Here is a 24,250-nt window from a genome sequence, read left to right on the forward strand (position 1 = left end):
GGTTGGGGTGCAGATATGAATGAGTGGGAGTGGAATATTCTCAAGTCTCTGAAGGGGGAATTGTACTGACTCTCCACCTCTGCCCTGCCACAATCAGTCATTGGTGTGGAAGACATTTAGAAGTCATCTGCTGAATTGAGCTTTTCTACACGTATGAAAATGGCATGATTTAACTGCCATTACTCAGACGAGTGGGCTAAGTTGTTTAACTCAGTAATGGTGATGGATGTGCCCAGTTGGTGAGACTGTCTCTTTCCCCTGACTCTAGTTAGGACTATATTCAAGTTTATGCCAGAAAAAGATGTTAACTCATTATCCATCATTTAATATGCTTCAAATATTGGAAGAATACAATTGTTCTTCCCTTTGGAATAATAATTCCTTCTTTTTGTATTTCTCTCTTTTACCTTATGGGGTCTACCAGGTAGAATCCCCTCACTCCAAGATACAAAGGAAAGATAGTTCATAATAATAATAATAATAGTAGTGAATAGTATTTACACAACACTTACTATGTGCCAGGCATTTTGCAATTATTATCTTATTTGCTTTTCACAACAATCCTGGGAGGTGGATGCTATTATTATCCCCATTTTATAGATGAGGCAAGATCATTGGATTTAGAGTCAAAGGACAAGAGTTCAAGTCTCAGCTCTGCCCCTATGCCCTTGGCCAAGCTGTTTCCCTTTTCTGGGTATCAATATGCTTGTCTGTAAAATGAGGGTACAAGATAACATCTCTGAATTGATGGTCCCCAAGCCACCATATAATGTCAATGTACATTATACTTCAAATTATTAAATGCCTTTCTGTCTATCATCTATTTCTCTCTTCTACTCCTCCCCTTAAATCAAGAAAATTAGCAATTATTAACTTGTCTACTTTACAGACAAGGAAACTGAGGCACTGAGAATTAAAAAAGTTATTGAAGGTAACAGTGGTAGAACTAGGATTAGAACAAAGGTGTTATGATTCCTGTGTAACAACAGATTTCTCCCACAATACAACTCTAAAGCCTCTGCTATGTTGGAGATGGAAGAAAAAAATTACCAGAAAGGTTTTCTTTCCTTACCTGGAATTGTGGAAGATAAGATGCAAGCCAGATTGAAGAAGGAATTTTTCCTAAGTCATATTGTATATCAGATGAGAAACAGAGAATAAAATATAAATGTGTCAACATTTAGTCTGATGCTTCATCTTCTAGACCAGTATGGTGACTTTCTTGGCAAAATGCCAGCAAGGACTGTGTCATTTCCCAGTGAGAGACTACTTCTATGTAAATCACCCCCCATCTGGGAATGATTAGATGATGGGGCACAAAGATATTTTGGGCACATAGTGTTTAGGGGACTGGAGTTGGAGTCAAATGGACCTGGCTTCAAATTCTGGTTACATTTACTAGTTGTGTAATCCTGGGCAAGTCATTTAATCTTTTCATGCCTCAATTTCCTCTTTTGTGACATCTAATGCCCCTTCAAGTTCTAAACCTATGATTCTACTTTTGTTCTTTGGAGATATTTTAGCTTCTGTCTTGATGGGACTATATCTTTGGAAGTTCTGGCTTGACCTTGGAAAAGGAATCCTAGACCATTTGGTACCTCTGCAAAGAGAGGAAAGGTTGGAGGCTGTAATTGAAGAAAATCAGGAAGTTCAGCACATCCTTCTCCAGAGGGTCTCTCTAAAAAAATATACACTCAGTCAGCCAATTAATGTGCAAAACTACTTCTCCAGGGTGTAATGATCTCAGGGTATAGGCTATAAAGTTTGAGTAGACAGGTTACAGGTATATAGTATCATAATCCCAAAGACACAGAATTTTAAAGCTAGAAAGAACATGAGATCATCTAATTCAACTCTTTCATCACTATAGAGAGGTACATATTAATCACAGTGCCCTAGTTTTTTGCTCCTAAATTGGCTAGTTCACATGTCCCCTGGGCTCCTGTGTCTTCCTTCATCAAGCTTCTCTTCTCCATTTTCTCATGATGTCTCTAATAGATACCCCCTGTGCCATTCACACTCTAATTCCTCCTGCAATCTGACTTGGTCTTTCTAAAAAAAGGTGTGTCACAAAGCTGTTACCTCTATGCCTTTCAATTGGCAACTTCAGCTCTTTTTCCTTCCTCTTCAGTTGGTTCATAATCTTGAAGACTGACCTGATAGGTAACCAGTCCAAAGGCTTCCTTGTAGGAGCTATGAAAACGAAAGTCCCTCCCTGGGACAAAAGTCACTTCAGGATTTTCTGGCTGCAAGATTCATCTGGGGTCTTCTTAAAAAATGACCCCAACTTTCTTGTGCTACTTTTTTGTGGAATCTCTTATTTTTGGTGTCCCCTAAGGGACAGAAGCATGGACATCTATAATCCATAGGATTCAATCATGAAGAGAAAGCCAACATTTTTTCTAATGTATGAGAAGATACTCCTAAAGCTTCTTGAGTCATCAATAAACACCAAATCCTACCAAATAATCCCACTCCCTTCTCTGAGTTAGTTCAATAAACTTTCCAAAAAATAAAAAAGAACACAATGTCGCTATATAAATATTATGCACATTTCTTGTGGGAGAGAATTTTACTAAGAGCCAGTGATGAATCAGGTACTAATGTTCAAAACATTTTAAGAATTGGACAGAGTTTTCAGAAGGGGTTGTATAATTTTGCTGTCACTTAGGTTAGAAACCAAGCAGTCATCCTTGATTCTTTCCTTTCATCACTCCTCTTTGTCCAATTACATTCTGAGTCTTGCAGAATCCATCCTCTCCTTTCCATTCATACAATACATACCTGTCCTGTTCTCATCACCTGTCCCCTGAACTATTCCAATAGCCTCCTAATTGGTTTCTTTCTTGCCTAATTAATCCTTGACTTAGCTTTCAAATCCACATGTCTGATCATGTCACTCCTCTGATGTGATGAGTGGCTCCCTATTGCTGTTGGGATAAAATATAAACCCTTCTGTGTGGCAATTAAAGTCCTTGCAATGTAGCCCCCAGATTATGCTTCCACATCATCCCTCATCACTTGCTCCATACTATAGCCAAACTAACTCATCTGCTTTTCTCCATACGCGATATCCCATCTACTGCCCCTATGCCGTCCCATAGGATATATTTCATTCTCTAAGGCAGAAGAGTGAAGTTGAAGTTTCCCTGGAATGGATAACCTGGTTCCCATCACTAGGGCACAATGGAGGAAAAAAAATGGAGGACAGCAGAGTTGGGCGCATTCTTTCTCTCTCTAACCTAAAGCTACCTTTTAGGTTAACTCTACCCCGAGATTGAAATGGGGTCAAATAATGGTATCTATGACCTCCCTGAAGAAATGGGAATGTAAATATGTCTGACGTTAAAGTGGGAATCCACAGAGAAACATGCATTCGGAGGAAATCCCTCATGAGAAACTGAACTGGGGAACCTGGGTATGGAAAGTCATTCTAGCTCTGTGAGATTTACTAGGTTACTGCTTTATCTTACCTCAGGGCTTGGGGGGGGGAATCATTAATGGAGGAGAGGGAGGCAGTTTTAATATAATTAACTCTTGATTTTCTACACATGAATTATTCACTTTGTATATTAACTGAGCACATTTTTAGTCCCAGTTTGTCTTCTGAACATATGGAGACACCTGGCTCACCTCCCATTATTGGTTAGTGTATGCTTTGGGAATGGGAAACTCACTTTTGCATAAGTCCAAGTAAAACCCAATCAGAAAGACAAATTATCCACAAAATAACAGGTGTGCATTTGTCTATAATAGGGGTCCTCAACCAGAGGTGAGTGGAGGGATTTCAGAGGTCTGCAGCTTTTTAAAAAGTATTTTGATTAGTGTTTCAATATAACTAGCTTCCTTTGCAATCTTGCGAATTTAATTTTACTCTGTTAAAAATATTGTTCTCAGAAGGGATCCATGAATTCCCCCAGACTACGATGGTGTCCCTGACACAAAAAAGTGAAGAACCCCTGGTCTATAATATATATGGTTGTATATAGGACCTAGCATCAAAAGTGACCTCCAAAGTCATTGTTTAGAGATAAGAAAATAGAGACCCCCAAATTACATAGGGAATAAACACCTGAGGCCCATTTGAACCCAAGTCCTCCAACTCCAGCATCAGTGTTCTTTTCACTGCCCTGTAGAGTTTATACTTTGTTAGCAAAGCCTTTGAGGACCCTGACTCTCCATAAGGCATCAGAATGGCATTTTAGTGTCTCCTCATGCATGTGTATAAAACCTTTTCCTAAAGTTCTGTTTGGATGCCTCATCGTCAGAGGTAAGGGATGTTTAGGTCCTGACAGCTATGTCAATTGAGGGGAAAACTCTGGTACCTGCTACTAAACCTCATAGGCCCTACCTATGGGACTTGTGATGAACTGTCACTCTGTTTATCCCAGAATAAGTCTATCTCTGCTTAGTTCCCTCAGGAGACTAGATTGCTTTCGTTTGTTTGTTTGGTTGGTTTTCTGGTAACCATGAAAATTCATCATAGTCTCAAGTCATAGAAGGGCTCAGATCTACTCTGGTGTATGGTGTGCCCTCACTCTATGATGTCATTGATTCTTGAGATTTTAAAGGCAAATATATATTCAGGCTAAGTAGGAGGGATTTTTTTTGGATGATGTAGTTATTTGGATTCTCTGTGCCATTGTAGTCATTATATGGCATGAATAATCTAGGGAACATTGCAATTTAAATCAATGTTGGAAAGAGCAATGGGTTTTCATAATAGCCCACAGTTATATAGTGTATTAAGGTTTTCAAAGTGCTTTCCACACAAGAGTCCTCCTATCCCTATTTTATAGAACCCAGTTATCCATCCAACCCAATTCAGAGTTCTTGCCACCAACCTCTATATTAGCATCTGCTTAGTTCTTGCTCTGCCAGTAACTGGTAGTGTGACCCTGGGGCAGACTCTCCTCTCTGGACCTCAGTTTCTCCTTGTAGGGGACTGAATTTCCTCATCTGAGTGGTGTGGATTTTATGGTCTCTGTTTAGCTTTAACATTCGATGATTTCCTTTTCATAGCTTTTGTCTCCCAGTCAGTGGAAAGCTATATTTGGACTGTTCCTTCCTCTTCATTCCCCTAAAAAAAGGGAATGGATCTGAGCACCTCTCAAATACTGATTGATTAGCCCTGGGGCAAGCCAATTTCCTGAAAGTTAAGTGGACTGACTTCAGGCCTTGATGAAACTAAGTCTCTAGTGGCAGCAATAACTTTCAAGCTATCAAAGTGAAGTCAAATTCAGCTTCCTGGACATTCAGACTCATGGGAATATTTTAGTGAAATTAATTCCCAAAGAGGTTAGTAATAGCTCTGGGTGAGAGACAGGAAGGAAGAATAAGGAATTACAACTACTTTCCCATTCCCTAAGCATTTTTGAAAAGTTTACTGTATGAATATTAGACAATTTATTTTAAAGGCAAAATCTGTTTTGTCAACTCTTTCAACAACTCCTTTTCTGGTCATATCCAGGCATGAGTTCCTGATGTATAGGTACCTGATATAATTTGGGGGTGCTAGGAAATCCTTCCTGCTCTCTAAATATCTTCTCTATTCCTCCAATATTGGGAACTTTTAAAATAGAGAGTAAAATATTTGATTCACTGAAGGATTAAAACACAATCTCACTGGGATGAACAACACTGACTCGAATGTACTCTAAGGTTTAAGTGATTCATCTCAATGGATCTTGCTTCAAGTTGGCTTGGGGATAGCTGCTCTGAAGTGAGCATAAGCAAGACAACAATTTGTATAATGACTACAATAATCTAAAGGAAAACCACCATGAAAGACATGATATCTAACCAATTATCTGACCAATCATGATTCCAGAATACTGGTGAGGAAGCATGGCTCCCACATGTCACCAGAGAGGTTAGGACAGGCTAGATGTGCAGAGGAGGAATATGCTCTCAAACTCATTTAATATATGAATTTGATTGGCTTGACTATACCAGCTTTTTTGTTACAAAGAAGGGTTTCTATTTCATGTGTGAAGAATTGTAGGGAAGGAGTTGGTGGGTAGAGATACTAATCATAAAAAGGAAAAGAGAAAAATAGCAATGATGTATTTTTAAAATATACAGAGAATTGGAGAAGGAAGTTCAGAGTGGGACACAGAGAAGCACAACAGTTCTATTATTATCAAGTTCAATGTAATGCATATTAGAAAAACCAAACATAATAGAAGCCCAGTTTCATGTAAAATACATATATTTTTAAATTCTTTATTACATGAAATAAACATTTGATGTCTTTTCTGCTCATAGAGCTAAGAACCTACTGTATGCAGATCATTGTGCCAGGTTCTGGGGAAAACACAGAGTACAGAAAATGAGCTCCTTGTTTTTGTGGCATCTATAGGGGGATGAGACACAAAACTAGACAACTATAATGGACTATAAACACCCTTACATTACAAAAGCTCTAGGTAAAGTCTGAGGCTAGGTGCACAGTGGATGTGGGATGCTAAGCCTGGAATCAGAAACATTCATCTTTTTTAGTTCAAATCCAGCCTCAGACACTTAGTAGCTGTGTGATCCTGGGCAAATCAGTTAACCATGTTTGCCTCAGTCCCTCATTTGTAAAATGAGCTGGAGAAGGAAATGGAAAACCACTCCAGTCTCTTTACTGAGAAAATCCCAAATAGGGTCACGAAGAGTCAGGCATGAAAAGAGAAGCATGGCAAATTGGGGTTCCTCAAGAAGAAGGCAACCAGAATGTAAAGGAATGGGAAACTGTATTTTATAATCTTGGGCAGCTAGGTATTACAAATGATGAAGTGCTAGACCTAGAGTCAGGGACCCTGAGTTCGAAGGCAGCTATAGATGCTTGCTATCTCTATGACCCTGGGCCAGCAACTTAACCTCTCCTAATATTTTTCTTTATCTGTAAAATGGGGATAATAATACCTACATCCCATAGTTGCTGGAAGGATCAAATGATAGCTTTTGCCAACCTTTTATTGTTATTCATTCATTTCAATGATGTCCAGCTCTTCCTGACCCTGAGTTTTCTTGGCAAAGACATTGGAATAGTTTGACATTTTCTTCTCCAGCTCATTTGACAGATGAGGAAACTGAGACCAACAGAGTTAAGTGACTTGCCCAGGATTATATAGCTAATAAGTGTCTGAGGCTGGATTTGAACTCTTGTAGATGATTGTTTCTGATTCCAGGCCAAGAACTCTATCCACTATGCTATCTAGCTGCTCTATCTTTTTTTTGACATTATTTTTTTTTTTAATTTGGTCAATTTCAAACAGTATTCCTTGGTTACAAAAATCATTTTCTATTCCTCCCTCTCCTCCTCCCCCATAGCCGACATTGACTCACTTTGGTTTTAGTATTCCCAGCACCTAGCGGGCATTCAATTAATATTTGTTGATTGATTTGAGTGGTGGAAGGAATAAGGGCATTTAGATTGGAGAAGAGAAGATTTGGGGGTTATGATAAAGGTCTTCAAGCATTTGAAGCTCTGCTTAACAACTAGAGGACAGAGCTAGATGCAATGGGTAGAAATTGTGGAAAGACTGAGAGTATTAGTGTGAGTGAAAATTGCTCTAAAAAATTTAGTTAGCTCTAATTGAATAGGCTCATTGGCACTGGGACCAAGTGGCTTCTCCTTCACAGGAGACCTTTAGGTAGGGTCTATATGACCGCCCCCCCTTCTCATTTTCTGATTTTCATTCATTCATTCCATGACAATATTTAAAGTATTGCTTGTCTTGGGCTTATTAATATTTTAGAAGCCACTGAAAGTTGAAAAGACTTTAAGACCTAAAGGAATAAATGGCATAATCATTTAAATGGAGTTTAATGGAGAACTATTTTTGAATCTTCTTTGGGTCCTTCAAATTCCATTTGGCAGGCAGCCAATTATCTTACCTATTCTTTAAGATAGTCCTAAATCTATTTACAAAAGGAAATAAAGCTAGCTAAATAGGAAGGATATCTAGGAACCCCCCCCCCAAAAAAAAAAGACTAAAAGCATCAATATTGTCATATGTGTTGATTTAAAATGGCAAATGCCAATCTTGATCTTATCTTTCTCTTTTCCTTCCCTCTTTTTTGCTTTTCTTTTTCCTTCCTCCCTCTATTCCTTTTACCTCTATTTATTTTTCTCTCTTGCTCTGTTCTTTCCTTTTTTCCTCCCTCTCTCTTCCTTCTTCTTTCTCTTTGTCCCTCCTTTCCCCCTTCCTTCCTTTCTCTATTTCTATTTCTCTATTTCTCTCTCTCTCTCATTCTTTTGCTTTCTTATAGTTTCTAATTTTCCCTTGATTTTCCAGTCTAGATGAGTCTGACAGCTGATTTAAATTGGTGGCCTGTACATAAATGCTGACTAGGATACCCCTTACTCCCCAGAGACTCAAAAGAGGTTGCTGTTTTTATTCCCCCTGTACAAGTTCATTAGTTTCTTCCTCTTCTACCTCAATTACCTCTGCCCTGCTTTCCTACAGGGAATAAGAGTAATTCAAGAGTGAGGTTAATTATAAAAATATACTCAGAAATTCACCCTCTAGACCTGTCTGCAGTGAGCCATATATGATGATAGACCTACATCCCTTCAACTTAGGGCTGGACTCATCCAGAGTGCAATCAGGCGATTTTGCTTAGTGGCCTGTAGGATAAATTGTACATGGTTGGCACTCAATGGTATTCAACATTTGTTAAATGAATAATGGGCAAATAAATGAATCTTTGCATGGCATCTTGCAAGCTTTTCCAAAATATTTTGAAGAGGTTGCCCAGCCCTGTTTCTTCTTCTATGTCACGAAAGTAAAATTTTCCTTATTCATTCATTCAACAAACATTAAGTCCCTACTCTGTTCAGATCTCTGTGCTATGTATTAGGGAAAATACAAAGTTTAGACAATAGATAGTTTATGACTTCATGGAGCTGATGTAGTGTAACGGGGAGGGGGGTTGTGATATATATATTTATATATACACACACACAAATGACTATAATTCAAAATAAGTGTTTTGTGCTAAGTGCTCTGTGAAGTTCAATGTGTGGGGGAAATCATTAACCTCAGAAGGAATCAGGAAAAGCTTAATGGAAGAGGTATAAGTTGGGCTTTAAAGTATGGGTCTCCATTTAAAGGATTTCCACAGGGGTGGGGAAAAACACCTGTGTCCTCAGGAGCAGAGTGAGGGAGGCAGAAAATCGCAGGCTGTTCACATGGGGGTAGGAAGATAACCACTTTACCTGAAATGTGGAGTCATTAGGTAAGATTGGGAAGGAAGAGAGATGACAGAGTGGGGAGGCCAGGAAACTAAGGAGACCAGGGAAGATGACCTTTATTCTGGAGCCAACAGAGAACCCTTGAAGGATTTTAAGCAGGAGAGTGATCTAGTTAAATTCACACATAGGGAAGATTAGTCTGGTGATGGTTAGATTGAGTTGCCTTGGGAGACAGTGAGTTCCCTTTCATTAGAAGTCTTTGAGGAGAGGGAAATTGACCATTTTTCAGACATGCTATAATATAGATACTTTTTTGAGGTCTGGACTGGTTTAGATGGCTACTGAAATCCCTTTTAACTCTCCCATTCTCTGATGGGTTGGTGGGAAGAATAAGCAGAAGGAATAATTAAAAAGAACACCAAGTGTTTTCATCCTGGTCTCCCTCTTATTCTTGACTCTAACTCTGGGTTCAAATCTTGTCTCTGATCATGGGCAGCTACTTAATTTACCTGGGCCTTAGCTTTCTCATTTGTGAAATTAAGGGATTCAAAATGGTTTTGAAGTCCCTTATCTTTCTAGATTTATGAGGCTCCTATGGTGAATGGAATAGTTATTAGCTTCTAATGATGGACATTACCATTTTTTATACAGCAGATGTTAAGGATGGAAGGGAACTCACTTCATTAAGTAAGAGGCAATGACACTGTCAGGGAAGCCTGTAGACGCAGTGATGGCCAGAACAACCAGGTAGTACGATACTTTTAAAAAAATGCTGTTGGGGAAGCTAGGTAGTGCAGGCCTGGAGATGGGAGGTCCTGGCTCAGATCTGACTTCTGGTACTTCCTAGATATGTGACCCTGGGCATGTTCCTTCATCTCAATTGCTTAGCTCTTCTGCCTTGGAACTAATACTCAATGGATTCTAAGGCAGAAGGTTAGGGTTAAAAGAAAAACAAAAACATACTGCTTCCTTTTCCTATGGCAGTAGGAAATTGTCCAGTGCATCTTCCTCTCCAAAGTCACAGATGAAATCCTTTGTGGGCTCCTCAAGGCAAAGAGCCCCTTGGCTATATTAATGATCACAATTAGTCAGAAATCCATAGAAAGTTAGTTGTAAGATACCTCAGGCATCACCTAATTGGGGGAGGGGGGCTAATCTTTTATTATGTAATAGATTCCTTCACCAGTCTGATGGAGCCCAAGGACTCCTTCTCAGAATGTTTTTAAATGCATGAAATAAAATATGTAGGAAACTAATGATATTAAAACAAAGATGTAATGTTTTCCCATTCAAATTTACCGACTCCCTAAAAGATCTATTCATGGACTCCAGGTTAAGAGCCCGATCTAATCCAATTAGCCCATTTTATAAGTAAAGAAACAGAGGTTCAGATTAGTTGTGATGCACATGTGTGTGTGTTACTTCAGAAGACTATCACCTTTCATTTCATTCATCTCCTTCTCTTCAGAAACTTTTTAAAAAGAAGCAAGAATACTTAGAGCTCCCTCATACTGGCAAGGTAAAGGCATCCTTCCAGAGGAAGAAATTTGGAAGGGGGGGTGGAGCTGGGGGTCAGGGCAAGAGAGTAGGGGAGAGACTTTATAAAAGCTGATCTTATCTTTCCTCCTGTACTGTCTTAGGTTACATGAGCCTTCCATGAGTGACGCTGAGGACTTTTCTTAAGAAAGGTAATGTCTGGGCCAATCAATGAGGCTGGGCCAATGGAGTGAGATCCTGTTACCAGCTAGGACTGAGATAGAATTCTTTGGGCTGGGCACAGGGCCATGAGAATGAAAACAGCAAGGGGGATAGGGACCCACTGAGCCTGCGTTGTTTGGGGGACACATTCTTGGCCTGAGACAAGAGAAGACTGAGAGGGGGTGAGGAGACCTGAATAATTATCATCAAACCTCTCAGGTTAGTGATTGGCTTTTCTCCATCTTTTCCCAGGCCAGGGCAAGAGGGGGTTGGCTTTATTGGTAGAATAGAATGATTTAAGGACTAAGTTGGTAGAAATACTAGGAATGAACCTCAAGATTAATGGTCAAACATTTCAGCACTCACAATGCACTGATGATTGCAGCAAAATGAATCAGGTTTCCCCTATTTGGGGTATGTATTCCAGTGGCAGAGGGATAGGTGGGGGAACCTCTGTCTTGCTTAGATGTGTAATTGCTTTGTGACAACATGGGACAAATAGCAGTAGGCAGGATTTTGGTTACAATAGTGTTTCCTAATCTTTTTCACTCCACAGCACACCTGTGAACTGGTTGAAATGTTTTCCTCTACTCTGTTTCAGTCATCTGTTTAATCATGTCCCTATTCATGACCTCAAGCATATTACACAGATAAATATACATAGATACACATGCACACTTCCTAGGCATCCATCTTCCTCTTCATTCATGATCACCATCATGCATTCAACTTTCTTTATCCAAAATCAAAAATTGGTTGAGAACAGTAGATGCCATGTTGCTGTAACACATCAAGGGCACTTTCATCATCATAATAATAATTCTCATGACTCCTGTTGATATTATGTTTTAGTATTCATAAAATACTATCTGAGGGACCCTGGTCAAGTCACTTAACCCTGTTGGTCTCAGTTTCTTCATTTGTAAAATGAGCTGGAGAAGGAAATGACAAACCACTGGAGGATCTTTGACAAGAAAACCCCAAGTGAACATTAAGAGTTGGACATCACTATAAAATGACTGAAATGAATTTCCTCAAAACAATCCCATGGATTAAGTAATAAAATAGGTATAAGCTTCATTTTACAATGAGAAAACTGTGGGTGTAGAGATTTAAATGATTTGCCCATAGTCCTAATTATAACTAGTAAAGCCAGGATTCACCCCTCCCTCCACTTTTGGTTTCACCAAAGTTCCCTGAAAGATATTGAGTCTGGCAAACTGTGGTCTTATTACCAGGAAAAATGGGAGATTTTGCTCTAATATCTAGTTCAGTGTCTTACATATAATAAGTGCTCAAAATATATTTGTTGATTCCCTCTGTATGGGTCAGAAATGTCAATGTTCAGGATGTTTGGAAACTGAAAAGGTTCTATAATTTAAGGTGAGGTATAGAGGATGGACTGAATGGCAAAGAGGGAAATGGAGATTGACATTGTAAAGGGAAGGGAAAACTCAATAACCAAAGCCTCCTCTTCTCCCAATTACTGGAAAGTCTTTACTTGTGCTCTCGCATATTGTTGCTGTGCCACTCACTCCTTATAACTAGATTGCTTTGCTTTCACATCTCCATGGGATGTCTTTGTAAGAGGTTTCGTTTTATTACAAACTTCTCCCTTTAACCCAGCTTGTCTCCAGCTCTCTCTTGACACCATGGGACAACTTATTGCCAAGTTGGACTAAAAATGATACCTCATCATTAAAGGTAGTGGTTGGCTTTCATTTGAACAGCAGGAAGGAAGTGTGGAGGGTCAGGCTGGGAATGAGAGGCTTCTTAAAAAGTTAGATGATAATTTTTCATCAAACTGCTCTTCTCCACTTTCCCTCTTTGAGCAGTGGACTCCATGAGGAGGTTGGACTAGGACCCTAAATCTAAGGGACTTGGGTCTAAGGTCTCTTCCAGCTTTAACATTCTGACTCTATCAAACTCATAACCTCAGTAGGTACATCTTTCCCAGGAAAACTGAATTTCTTTCTATTGAAAGGTTTGGAGAGAGAGACCTTTCCTAATGGTTTGCTTTCTTCAAGTATCTTGCAGTATAATGTAATGTATACAGTAGGTACTCAAGGATTTTGTTGAATGAACAAAAAGGAATCATAGGTAGAAAGAACACGCCCATTCATTAGGGAATGGCTAAGTGAACTGTGGTACATGAATATAGCAGAAGTACTTGTAAGAAATAATGAATATGAAGAATTCAGAGATGCATGAGAAGATTTATATGAACTGATGTGGAATGAAATAATTAGAACCAGGAAAATTACATATACAATGACCATAACAATGTAAATGGAAAGACTACCATTACCATCAAAACAAAACTGAAGACAATATAATTATAAAAACTCAGTTTGACTTCAAAATGAGATGGGAAAATACAAATGTGCCCCACCTCCTTCTATGTAAAGGTGAAGGACTATAGTTGTAGAGTATTACATATAATGCCCTAGTAGGTTAATTTCTTGGTAAGTTTTGTGGAACAGTATTTCCTTTTTCTTTCTTTTTTATTATAAGGAATTAGTCCTCCAAGTAGGAGTAGATATATTTGAAAATAAAGATGATGCAGAAACAAAAGCTATTATAACAAAATTTAAAGGAAATGTAATCATAGAATAAAGAGGTTTAGAACAGAAAAATACTTTAAATATTTAGCCCAATAGCATAATTGTATAGATGAAGGAACTAAAGTCCATAAAGGGCTCAATTCAAAGGTCAATTCCAGGAATATTTTGCATTTACAAAATATTTTAACTTCGTAGCATTTTTATATTCATCATCTCATTTTATCCTTACAAAATTATAATAAAATGTTTTATTATTCTACTTTTTTTTCAGATAAGGAGTCTAGGATCAAAGACCGAAACATGGAAAGTTAGCAAAGCCAAGACTAATTCCTAATTCCATTCCCCTTAAAAACTACTATTTGGCAGTTGGTGGGAATTATTAATAATTCTGGTTGTATAGATAGCTGAGTCCTTACTGGAAACAGTGTTCAGGACTTCTACCACCCATTCCCAATTAATCTTTCATTTCATAATCAGGAATTCTTTAGACTGGAAGACATTGTCCTGTAGGGACAGACACCAGATTAAGTACCAGAAAACCTAGGTTTAAGTGATGACTTGCTACTCCTTTTAAATATTTTAAACAGAATTTCTGTGACCTCTTGTTGGGAGTATTGTAGTGGTGGTTTAAGCTTCATTTAGTATTTGTACTAGATGCCTATAAGCTCACTTTCAACTCTAAATTTTTTAAAAACCAATTACATATAATAAATTTTTACATAAATTTTCTGAAATTATATGATCCAAATTATCTCCTTTACTCCCTCTCCCCCCCTCCTGGAACTAGCAAACAATTCAATCGGGATTATACATGTATTATCATGGAAAACACTTCCATGTTGATAATTTTTATAAGAGAATAATTTTATGAAACCCAAAACCCCAAGCAAAAACCAAATAAAGTGAAAAATTGTATTTTTTATCTGAATTCCAATTCCTATAGTTCTTTCTCTGGAGGTGGATAGCATTCTTTGTCAAAAGTCCCTCAGAATTGTCCTGGATCATTCTATTGCTAAGAGTATCTGAGTCTATCACAGTTGATCATTGCACAATATTGCTGTTACTGTGTCTAATGTTCTTGTTACTGGGTCTAATGTTCTTCTCATTGTTCTTATTTCACTCTGCTTCAGTTCATGTAGGTCTTTCCAGCTCTTTCTGAAACCATCCTGCTCATCATTTCTTATTGCACAATAGTATTCCATCACCACCATATACCACAAATTGTTCAGTCATTCCCCAGTCAAGGGACATCCCTTTGGTTTCCAATTCTTTGTCACCACAAAAAGAGCAGCTATAATTTTTTTATATAAGAAGGTTCTTCACCCCTTTTTTAATCTCTTTGGGATACCGACTTGGTAGTGGTATTACTAGATCAAAAGGCATCATTGTTTTATAGCCCTTTGGGCATAATTCCAAATTCCCCCCCCCAAAAAAAAAGTCAACTCTAAGATTTTGTGATACTGTGATTATATTCTGACATCTACTAAATTAGACCTCATTTTTTTTATCACTAAGAAGGGGGCAATAATGCCTTCTCTGTTTAGCACCCAGGATTGTTGTTGGGATCAAATTAGATAATGTTTATAAAGGGTTTTGAAATCTCTTTTCATACTAAAGTATCATTCATTTTCTAAATCAGAATTTAAAAAATTAATAAGCATTGTTTAGGAGTACTTTATTGATTATCTGGGGTAAATATTCTCTCTGCCTTTCCAGAGCTACCAAACCCCTTTTGCTCTCAAGAGCTGAGTGTTATCTAGGGATGATGGGAGAACCACCTGGCAGGGATCAAAGCTGACATGGAAACCCAGTCCTGGGTCCCACAGGCATCAGATGACAATGTGTGGACAGCCCTACTGATTGCCTATGAATGGTGTCAGGTTGGAAGCCTAAAGCAACAAGAAGCTGAGCCCTTCTTACTCTGTAGGCTTGAAGCCCCAGAAAATTGAAGTTTCTCCCAGGCTGGACATGAGCCAGAAGGCTCTGGTCCAAAGCACTACCCACCTTCTGCAGGGAAGCCTTTCCTGTCCCCTTGTTCCCCCAGTGTTAGTGCTAGCATCTTCCATCTGAGATTACCTTCTGCTTAGTGTGTGTATACATATATACATATGCCTATGTATATATGTATGTCCTATGTACATAATTGTTTGTGCATCATCTCCTCAATAAAAATGGGAGCTTCTTGAGGGGAGGGATCATGTTTTTGCCCTTACCTGCATCCTCAATGCTCAGCACAATTCCTGGTGCATAGTAAGCACTTAGAAATGCCCTTTGGATGTGCCCTACCCTTAGGGAGACTTGGACCCTCTGTGGAGACTCCACAATACACCTGAGGTGATTCAGCAATGTTGATCTGGGAGAAAGGCCAACACTCTGCCTGACCTGAAAAATTCTACTTAGATTACTCCCTCTGTGACACTTTCTTGGATTCAGCAGAGCTGGTCTCTATTCATTACTGCTTCTTTTTTGATGAGCACCCCAGCTACTCCCCACTGTCCTCATCAGGCATATATTTACATATATTAACATATACTCCACTTGCCTTTTTTTCTGGGGTACCATCATTTAGGTGTCTATTATCTGTAAGTGACACTTTATACTCCTCAAAGGCAAGGAATGAATCATGGAGCCATCTTCTTAGTTTGTGATTTAACCATAATTTAATGCATTATACCCAATGATCACCTTTTATGTCAAGCCTAAATCTATATCTTCACATTTTATACATCTCCTTTTGGGTCCAACCAATTTAAGTCTAACTGCATTACCTCCTCATTCCTCATTCTGATGACTATGATGATGATAACAAAAATCAATTTTTTAACACTTTAAGATTTGTACTATACTTACAAAAATATTTTACTTTATTGTCTCTTTCCAGAAAGGTAGATGCTATTATTACTCCCATTTTAGAGCTAAGAATAAATCAGTTAAATGGCTCGTTCAGGATCACACAAGTAGTGAATTTCTGATATTGGATTTGAACCCACCTTCCCTGATTCTAAGTCCAGCATTATATGCCTTGTACCACCTAATTGCCTTTAACTACCAAGTTTTCTCTTTTCTAGGCTGAATAATCCCATATCTATACCTGATGCTCAAATGTTGATTGAAATGAATACAATTACATAAGGTGAGTCAGATCCACTCCTAGAACCACCCATTTCTCCCATACATGCCATTGCTCTGACATTTTTTAAAGTTTTTTTTTTAAACCCTTACCTTCCATCTTGGAATCGATACTCTATATTAGTTCCAAGGCAGAAGAGTGGTAAGGGCTAGGCAATGGGGGTCAAGTGAATTGATCAGGGTCACACAGCTAGGAAGTGTCGGAGGCTGGATTTGAACCTAGGATCTCCTGTCTCTAGGCCTGTTCTCTATCCACTGAGGTACCTTGCTGCCCCCAAATTGCTCTGACATTCTAATCTGACTCTTATCTCTGTTAGATGCTTTCCATTTTATATCTTCTGTATGGCTCTTAAGTGGAAGTAGAAAGGGCAAAGGAAAAAAAGAGAAGAAAGGAAATTTTATGTACATATATACATATCTATCTATCTGTCTATCTATCTATCTATCTATCTATATATATATATATATATATATAGAGAGAGAGAGAGAGAGAGAGAGAGAGAAAGAGAGAGAGGGGGGGAGAAGGAGGAGGAAGAGGAGAAAATGAAGAGGAAAGGAAGGAAGGAAGGAAGGAAGACAGAAAGAAAGACAGACAGAAAAGAAAGAAAGAAAGACAGACAGAAAAGAAAGAAAGAAAGAAAGAAAGAAAGAAAGAAAGAAAGAAAGAAAGAAAGAAAGAAAGAAAGAAAGAAAGAAACAAACAAACAAACAAACAAACAAACAAACAAACAAACAAACAAACAAACACAGAATTGTGGAAGGAAGCAGAAAGCAGGTACAGTTGACCAGTAGTACTCACGTGTTATGAAGCACACACCAACCACAGTGGGGGTCTCCTGAGCCAAGACACTCACTGCAGCTTCGATACTGGCTACAGGACTCAACAGGAACTCTGGTAAGCTATAAGGACAAGAAACAAGTTGCTAAAAATCTTGCAAGAAACTCAGTTGTTCATCCTTTAAAATACATTACACAGCTTGGTATTTTAAACATGGAAAATTATTACTTAAAAAAACCCTTACTTTCTATCTTAGAGTCAATACTAAATATTGATTCCAAGGTTAGATGGATGGTAAGGGGCAGGCAGTGAGAGTTAAGTGACTTGCCCAGGATCTCACAGCTAGGAAGTAACTGAAAAAATATTAGACTTTCTGATCCTCAGTTTGCTTTTTTGGAAAACTGAGATAAGAACACTTGTATTTCCCATGTCCTAAAGTTTTTAAGTGGGAAGTACTTTGTAAACTTTTAAGTAATATAGAAATATGAATCATTATTATTTTTATTAGTGGATTAGGAGTGTTCTCTCCCCTTGAGACTGTGAACTCTTTAAGAACAAGAAATGTATTCTGCTTCACCTCATTCTTTTTCATCCCTACCTTAGTACAGTGCCTGGAACATAGCAAGCACTTAACAAATATTTATTGACTAAATATTGTTGCTAGACTTGGAAGGGGTCCGGAGAAACTATGCAATCTCGTTTTCTGCTTTGGTGAATTGAATTGAACTGATAATACTTCTCTGCTTGCCTGTGTCAGAGACCAGGGGATCTCAAGTCATCTTTCTTTTTAATTATATTTTTTTCAATGTACATGCTTATATTTCCTCTTCTTCCCACCTCTCCCTTTAAAAAGAAAATGAAAGAAAAACAAAACCCTTGTAACAAATATGCTGTCTTAAAATCCTGACACCTCACACAAAGCTTTAATTCTTTTCAGAGCAATAATTTGAATAGGATCAACAAGGGTGGGAAATGTAAGGGGTACTAATAGCACTGCCAAGTCAATGGGAATAAAAATTCTCTTAGCTGTTTAGCTTCTTCTTCTCCTGAAGGATCCTTGAGAATTTTTAAAAATTATAAAATATATTTGTGTTATTCATATATATATATATACACATATATATAACTATATATTTTTTTCACCACTTCCAAACTAGAAGTACATCCACAAACACTAGATCTGTGACAGTACTTTCTTAGAAAAACAATGAACTAGAGGCAGGTAGTTGGCTCAGTGGATAGAGTTCCAGGCCTGGAGATGGGAGGTCCTGGGAAGGAAGGAAGGAAGGAAGGAAGGAAGGAAGGAAGGAAGGAAGGAAGGAAGGAAGGAAGGAAGGAAGGAAGGAAGGAAGGAAGGAAGGAAGCAAAGAAAGAAAGGAAGGAAAGAAAGGAAGGAAAGAAAGGAAGGAAGGAGGGAGGGAGGAAGACAATTAACTTTATCTTTCATTTTCTCCCCTTTCTTTTCCAGAATCCACTTTACTCTCCCAGCTAGTTCATTCTCTATCTCTGGTGTTTCACCTGTGCTCACCTTTTTGCTGTCCTAGAGAGACTTTTTATATTCAAGGTCATGGGTCTGTGTTCATCTTTTAAGCTTTTATTTTAAAAGGTTATTTGTAGTTTAAAGCTTTTGTTTCTCTATCACCTTTGTTTCTCAATATATATCCCTTTCCCTCCCCGACCTGGAAAGTCATCCCTTGACACAAAGAAAAAAAATTAGGAAGATCAATCAAGATGTCAGCTACATCTGACAGTCTGTGCAATGTTCCATTTTCATAATTCCCACCTCTGCAAAGAAGAGAGGAAGGTTCTGTTTTTCTTCTAATAAGGGACCATAAAATTTCTCAGTAGTCTTAGCTCACTCCCTTTTCTCTGGGTACTGGCTCTAAGGTCTTTGCACACTGCCAGAGAGTCATTAGGGACTATCTCTCCAATGTAGAATTTGATACTAGCTTTCACCAGCAAATTGTTATGTAAAATGTCCCACAGACCTTCTCTGTTTGAACTCACCTTCCCAATTTCCTACAGTCTCCTAAAGATTACAGGGAGACAGATTTAGGCTTCACCTAAGGAAAAACTGCTTCCTAATGAGAACAGCAATGGAATGATTGACTTGAGCAGAAAGTGAGTGCGCCATCACTGGAGGTTGTTAAACCAAAGTTTGAGAACTATTTGCAAGAGATGTTGTGGATGAAGAGATGAGGTGAGAGCGGTGTCTAGTCATTTCTGTGCGTGGGGCTAGTAGCAATGGTTGGGGAGTAGGCTCACTTGGGGTACAGCCTTGCAAACAGGAGAGTTGTTAAGAAGGAGTGTGTTTCTAAGCTGGTGAAGGGCAGAAAGTGACCCAAGGAGGAACCTACTATTACTACTGCTGTGGGCACAGAATGGGAAGGTGAAGAAATGCCCAACAACGTTGCTCTCAATTCATTTCTCACCATGGTTGTCCACCCTAGTTATAGCTTGAGTAAGGATTCAGGCTTTGTGTTAAGGGTCAGGGTTTTAAGACTTTGGATTACTGAGAACCCTGACCCATGACACAGACATGCCAGAGCAAATAAGAAAGGGTTCAGGAAATGTTGTCGATTCAATTCAATTAAACAAAGATTTAGCTAGGATTCAGCTATTGTTAACCTCGTGACACAGAGTCATCATTGATCAACCCTTTGATGCAGTTCGTGTCTGAGACCTTGAACAATGTGTAGCACAGCCCAATGCACAGGACTTTCCTTGGGGATACACATAACACAGGAGAACAAAAACACAGACAGACAGGGAAAAGCAGACAAGTAACAAGACTCTTTGGAGCTACACTGCTCTGCCCCAAAGAGGTCTCATCTGTCTTTCTCAATCTCTCTCCCTCCAAAACATACAGCTTTATCACCACAGGGTAATGGGCCAAACACAGAAGCCTGGGCTCTCTCTTTGTTTTTTCTGCTACAATGAAAAGGGACTTTGGAATTAGAGGACCAGGATTCAAAGTGACCTGCTTAAGCTATGTGACCTTGGGTAGGTCTCAAAGTTCTTGAGCCTCAGTTTCCTCATCTGTTAAATGACAACATTAAGTTTGATGGTCTCAATTTTCTCTTCCATCTATGATTTATGATTCCATGATCTATGGCTTAGAAACAACTTCAGAATGGTATTCATTATTTAAAGGTATTGGCAACAGCGGTTGTCTTCCTGTTGCTCCACTCTGACCTGACCCCATTTTGCTCCTATTTAATTTATTTTGTTTAATTTATTTTTAGCACTTTAATAATATTTTATTTTCTCCTTAATTGCATGTAAATTTTTTTTAATCTTAGTTTTAAAAAAGTTTGAGCTAAATTTTCTACCCCTTCCCCCCATATGGCAAGCAATCTGATATAGATTTACATATGCAATAATGTAAAACATTTTCCATATTAGTCATTTTGTGGAAGAGAACTCAAGAAATGAAATATAGTATGTTTTGGTCTGAATTTAGACTCTTTCTCTGAAGGTGGATGGCATTTTTCATCATGAGTCCTTGGGGATTGTCTTGAATTATTGTATTGCTAAGAAAAGCTAGGGCATTCACAATGGTTCATCATATATTGCTGTTACTAAGTACAATGTTCTCTTGGTTCTGCTCACTTCATTCTGTGTCACTTCATGTCTGCCCATCTAGGTTTTTCTGAAATCTTCCTTGTCATCATTTCTTATAGCCCAATAGTATTTATTCTATTACAATTATATACCACAACTTGTTCTGCCATTCTCCTGGTAGATATTAAACTAGATAACCTTTGAACTACTACCTTCCAGCTCTAAGATTCTAGGACATTTTTAACATTTTCTTCTTTGAATCCATCCATATTGATTTCATTAGTACAGACCTCCTTTGATATTTCTTTGTCTTTCCTGGTGTTCCATCATTCTCTATCTTCATTGACTTTTTTTTAAGCATTTCCTTTCCATTTTTTTGTATGCTTTTGTTTTGCATGCTCTCTTTTCTATTAATCTTTCAGGAGAGAAAAATTCCATCTGCCCATGCCTTCTACTGCCCAACTATTTTCCTCTTTTTTATTCTCAAAATTGGACACAAAAGCATTGGATCAAGAAATGATTGTCTATTGATCACTCCTACTACTTCCTTCTATCATGGGCAAATAGATACATGAGTTATCTTTTGGCCATGCCATTTATCCTTTCTTAATGGAATTATGTAACTTAATTGTGGAAGTCTTATATATCTATTGCATAGGAAAGTTAGAATCAGAAGGTGGTTGGTAACAATTACTATCCTTTTGCCATCCAAGAATTGAATTTTGGAGTGGGAGGGGTCTTACAGACCATCTAGTTTATGCCTATGTCATGGATATCCACTTCATTGATAGAGAAACGGAAAATCACAGAGTGTAAGAGATTCACCCAAGGTCACAGAGTCATCTAGTTAGTAGAAGAGGCAAGACTAGAATTCATGTCTCTTGACTAACAAACTTCCTTTGCAAGCAATAATTTCCAAATCCTGAAATTGTTCACTTTTTAAAGTCTTTATTTTAGAGTTCCTATTGCTTTTTTGCACCTGTTTTCTCTCCAAAACATATACTGAGAATTCCCACCAGTCTATCTTCCACTTTTCTGTTCCTTCTTGCCATCATTGTAGCTTTGCACAGTGTTGGGTTTGCTCTGGTTCTATCTCCTCCTGGTACACTGTTTGATACTTGAAATATTCCCTTCCATTTTCCTTGTTTGTCTGCCCCTTCTCAGTAGGTGCTGTGATGGAACTCAGGCTGTATACCAATAGTTATTTTTTGTTATTTCTAATTTTGATATGCATCTTCTTAAGATCTAAAGAATGGTATAGTGGAAAGAGCTCTGAATTTAGGGTGGTAGAATGGCAGTGGTGATAGATTTGGATTCTGACAAGTGTTCTGCCCTTGAACACTTCTGTGACAGGTGAAAGAGTTTTATTTCTATAGGCCTCAGTTTCCTCATTGAGTAGGATTGAGTAGGATTAGATGGTCTTTAAGATAACTTTTAGCTAGACAGCTAAGTGGTATAGTGGATGCAACACTAGTCCTGAAGTCAGTAAGATAAGTTCAAATATAGCCTCAGATTCTTACTAGCTGGATGGTCCTGGGCTAGTCACTGTGATCTGCCTCACTTTCTACAATTATAAAATGGGCATAATAATAGCACCTAATTTCCAGGATTTTTGTGAGAATCAAATGAGAGAATATTTGCAAAGCACTTAGCAGATATTCAATAAATGCTTGCCGCAATCCTATTACCCTGGGTAAGTTATTTATTCTTTTTGGACCCCAGTGCCTCATGCTTAAATGATGAGATGATATTAGAAAACCAAAAGAACCTCTTTTAAATCTAAAGCCTATGGTTCTATGAGTTGAAAAGACCCAGATTTAGGTTGGACTCCTGGCTCTGCTATCTAGTAGTTCTATAACCTTGTACCTAAATCCTCCTGTGCCTCAGTTTCATCATATTTAAAATGGAGCTAATAGGGGGCAAGTAGGTGGCTCAGTAGACAGAGAGAAAGACCTGGAGAGGGGAGATATTGGGTTCAAATTTGACTGCAGACACATCCTAGCTGTGTGACCCTGGACAAGTCACTTAATCCCAAATGTCTAGACCTTCTCTCCCTTCTGTCTTGGGATGAGAGCTCCAATAAGAGCTTTTCTAACATGTAGATGAGCCCATTATACCGTAAGGGACAACTTGGGTGACCTTTGCCAAGCTCCCCTTTTCACTTCAATTTTCTTCTCTCCCTTACTCAATTAGCAGGGTATAATGGAGAGCATACTGAATTAGGAATCTGGTGGGTCTAGGTTCCAATCCTGGCTTTGCAACTAATTTGCTATGATACTCTAAAACCTTAGTTTTCTCACCTATAAAAATGAGGCTGATAGATAGGAGATTCCAGAAGTTTATTTTTAACTCTAATTCTTCACGTAATAGAGAAACTTACTTTGTACCAAACACTTTGGCATGACCTTGAAGAAAAATGATTGTTTGTCTCATAAAAGCCTTCCTTTTTCCTGCCTAAAACTGTGGGTGGCACTATAGAAAGTACTGCATCTTTTTGGTTCCCTTCTCCCTTCTGGAAGGGATGAAACAGCAGATTCTCATCTAGGCTTTGCCTGTATCATTAAAGCCTTGCCTTTTTCTACCCTGCCTTTTTTCTTTTCTCACACCTGGAGTTACTGAGAACTTATTGGAATTCTGAGAGTTATACTTCAGAAGAATGAGCACTCTCTCAAAGTTCTGAGAGGAATCTGGACTTTGGATATCTTTGATCTGGAAGGAGACCTTGAAGCATTCATGGTCCTTTACAGAGCACTTCTTTTTTTTTAATTAATTAATTATTTTTTGTTTTGCCATGGTTACAGGGTTCATATTCTTTCCTTTCACCTTCTCCCTCCCTCCTCCTGTAGTCAATGAGCAATTCCACTGGATTTTATATGTGTCATTGACCAAGACCCATTTCCATATTGTTGACAATAATTGCACTAGGATGATTGTTTAGTCTACTTTCCCAGCCATAGCCCCATCAACCCATGTGATCCAGCAGTTGTTTTTCTTCTGTGTTTCTGCTCCCACAGTTCTTTCTCTGGATGTGGATAGTGTTCTTTCTCATAAGTCCTCAGAATTGTCCTCTATCATTGCATTGCTGCTAGTAGAGAAGTCCATAACATTGGATTGTGCCATAATGTATAGTCCACAGAACACTTCTTAATGGGGGGGGGGGTAGGGATTATTACTGAAAATGTTCCTAGATTGGCCTTATCTTTGCTGTCTATGAAAGGATTTTCAGTTTATGAACCATTTCCAGGGGACTTTCTCTGTGCCTCTCAAAGGACTTAGCCTTCACTTAATATATTGGTGAAATACCTCTATCTACCATAGTGGAGCTAGCTTCAG

At 38.4% G+C, this 24,250-nt stretch overlaps 1 protein-coding gene across 3 annotated transcripts in view; it reads right to left on the bottom strand.

Annotated features, from left to right (window-relative positions):
* PLXNA4 (plexin A4) overlaps window positions 1-24,250 on the bottom strand; it is a 690,148-nt gene that overhangs the window by 174,848 nt on the left and 491,050 nt on the right. For all 3 annotated transcript variants that reach the window (XM_056799707.1, XM_056799709.1, XM_056799708.1), the window contains one exon: window positions 17,375-17,475. In XM_056799707.1, the coding sequence (XP_056655685.1) occupies window positions 17,375-17,475 (101 nt within the window). The remainder of the gene's footprint in view (window positions 1-17,374; window positions 17,476-24,250) is intronic.

This window comes from Monodelphis domestica, chromosome 5, assembly GCF_027887165.1.
Source record: "Monodelphis domestica isolate mMonDom1 chromosome 5, mMonDom1.pri, whole genome shotgun sequence".
Taxonomy (NCBI): domain Eukaryota; kingdom Metazoa; phylum Chordata; class Mammalia; order Didelphimorphia; family Didelphidae; genus Monodelphis; species Monodelphis domestica.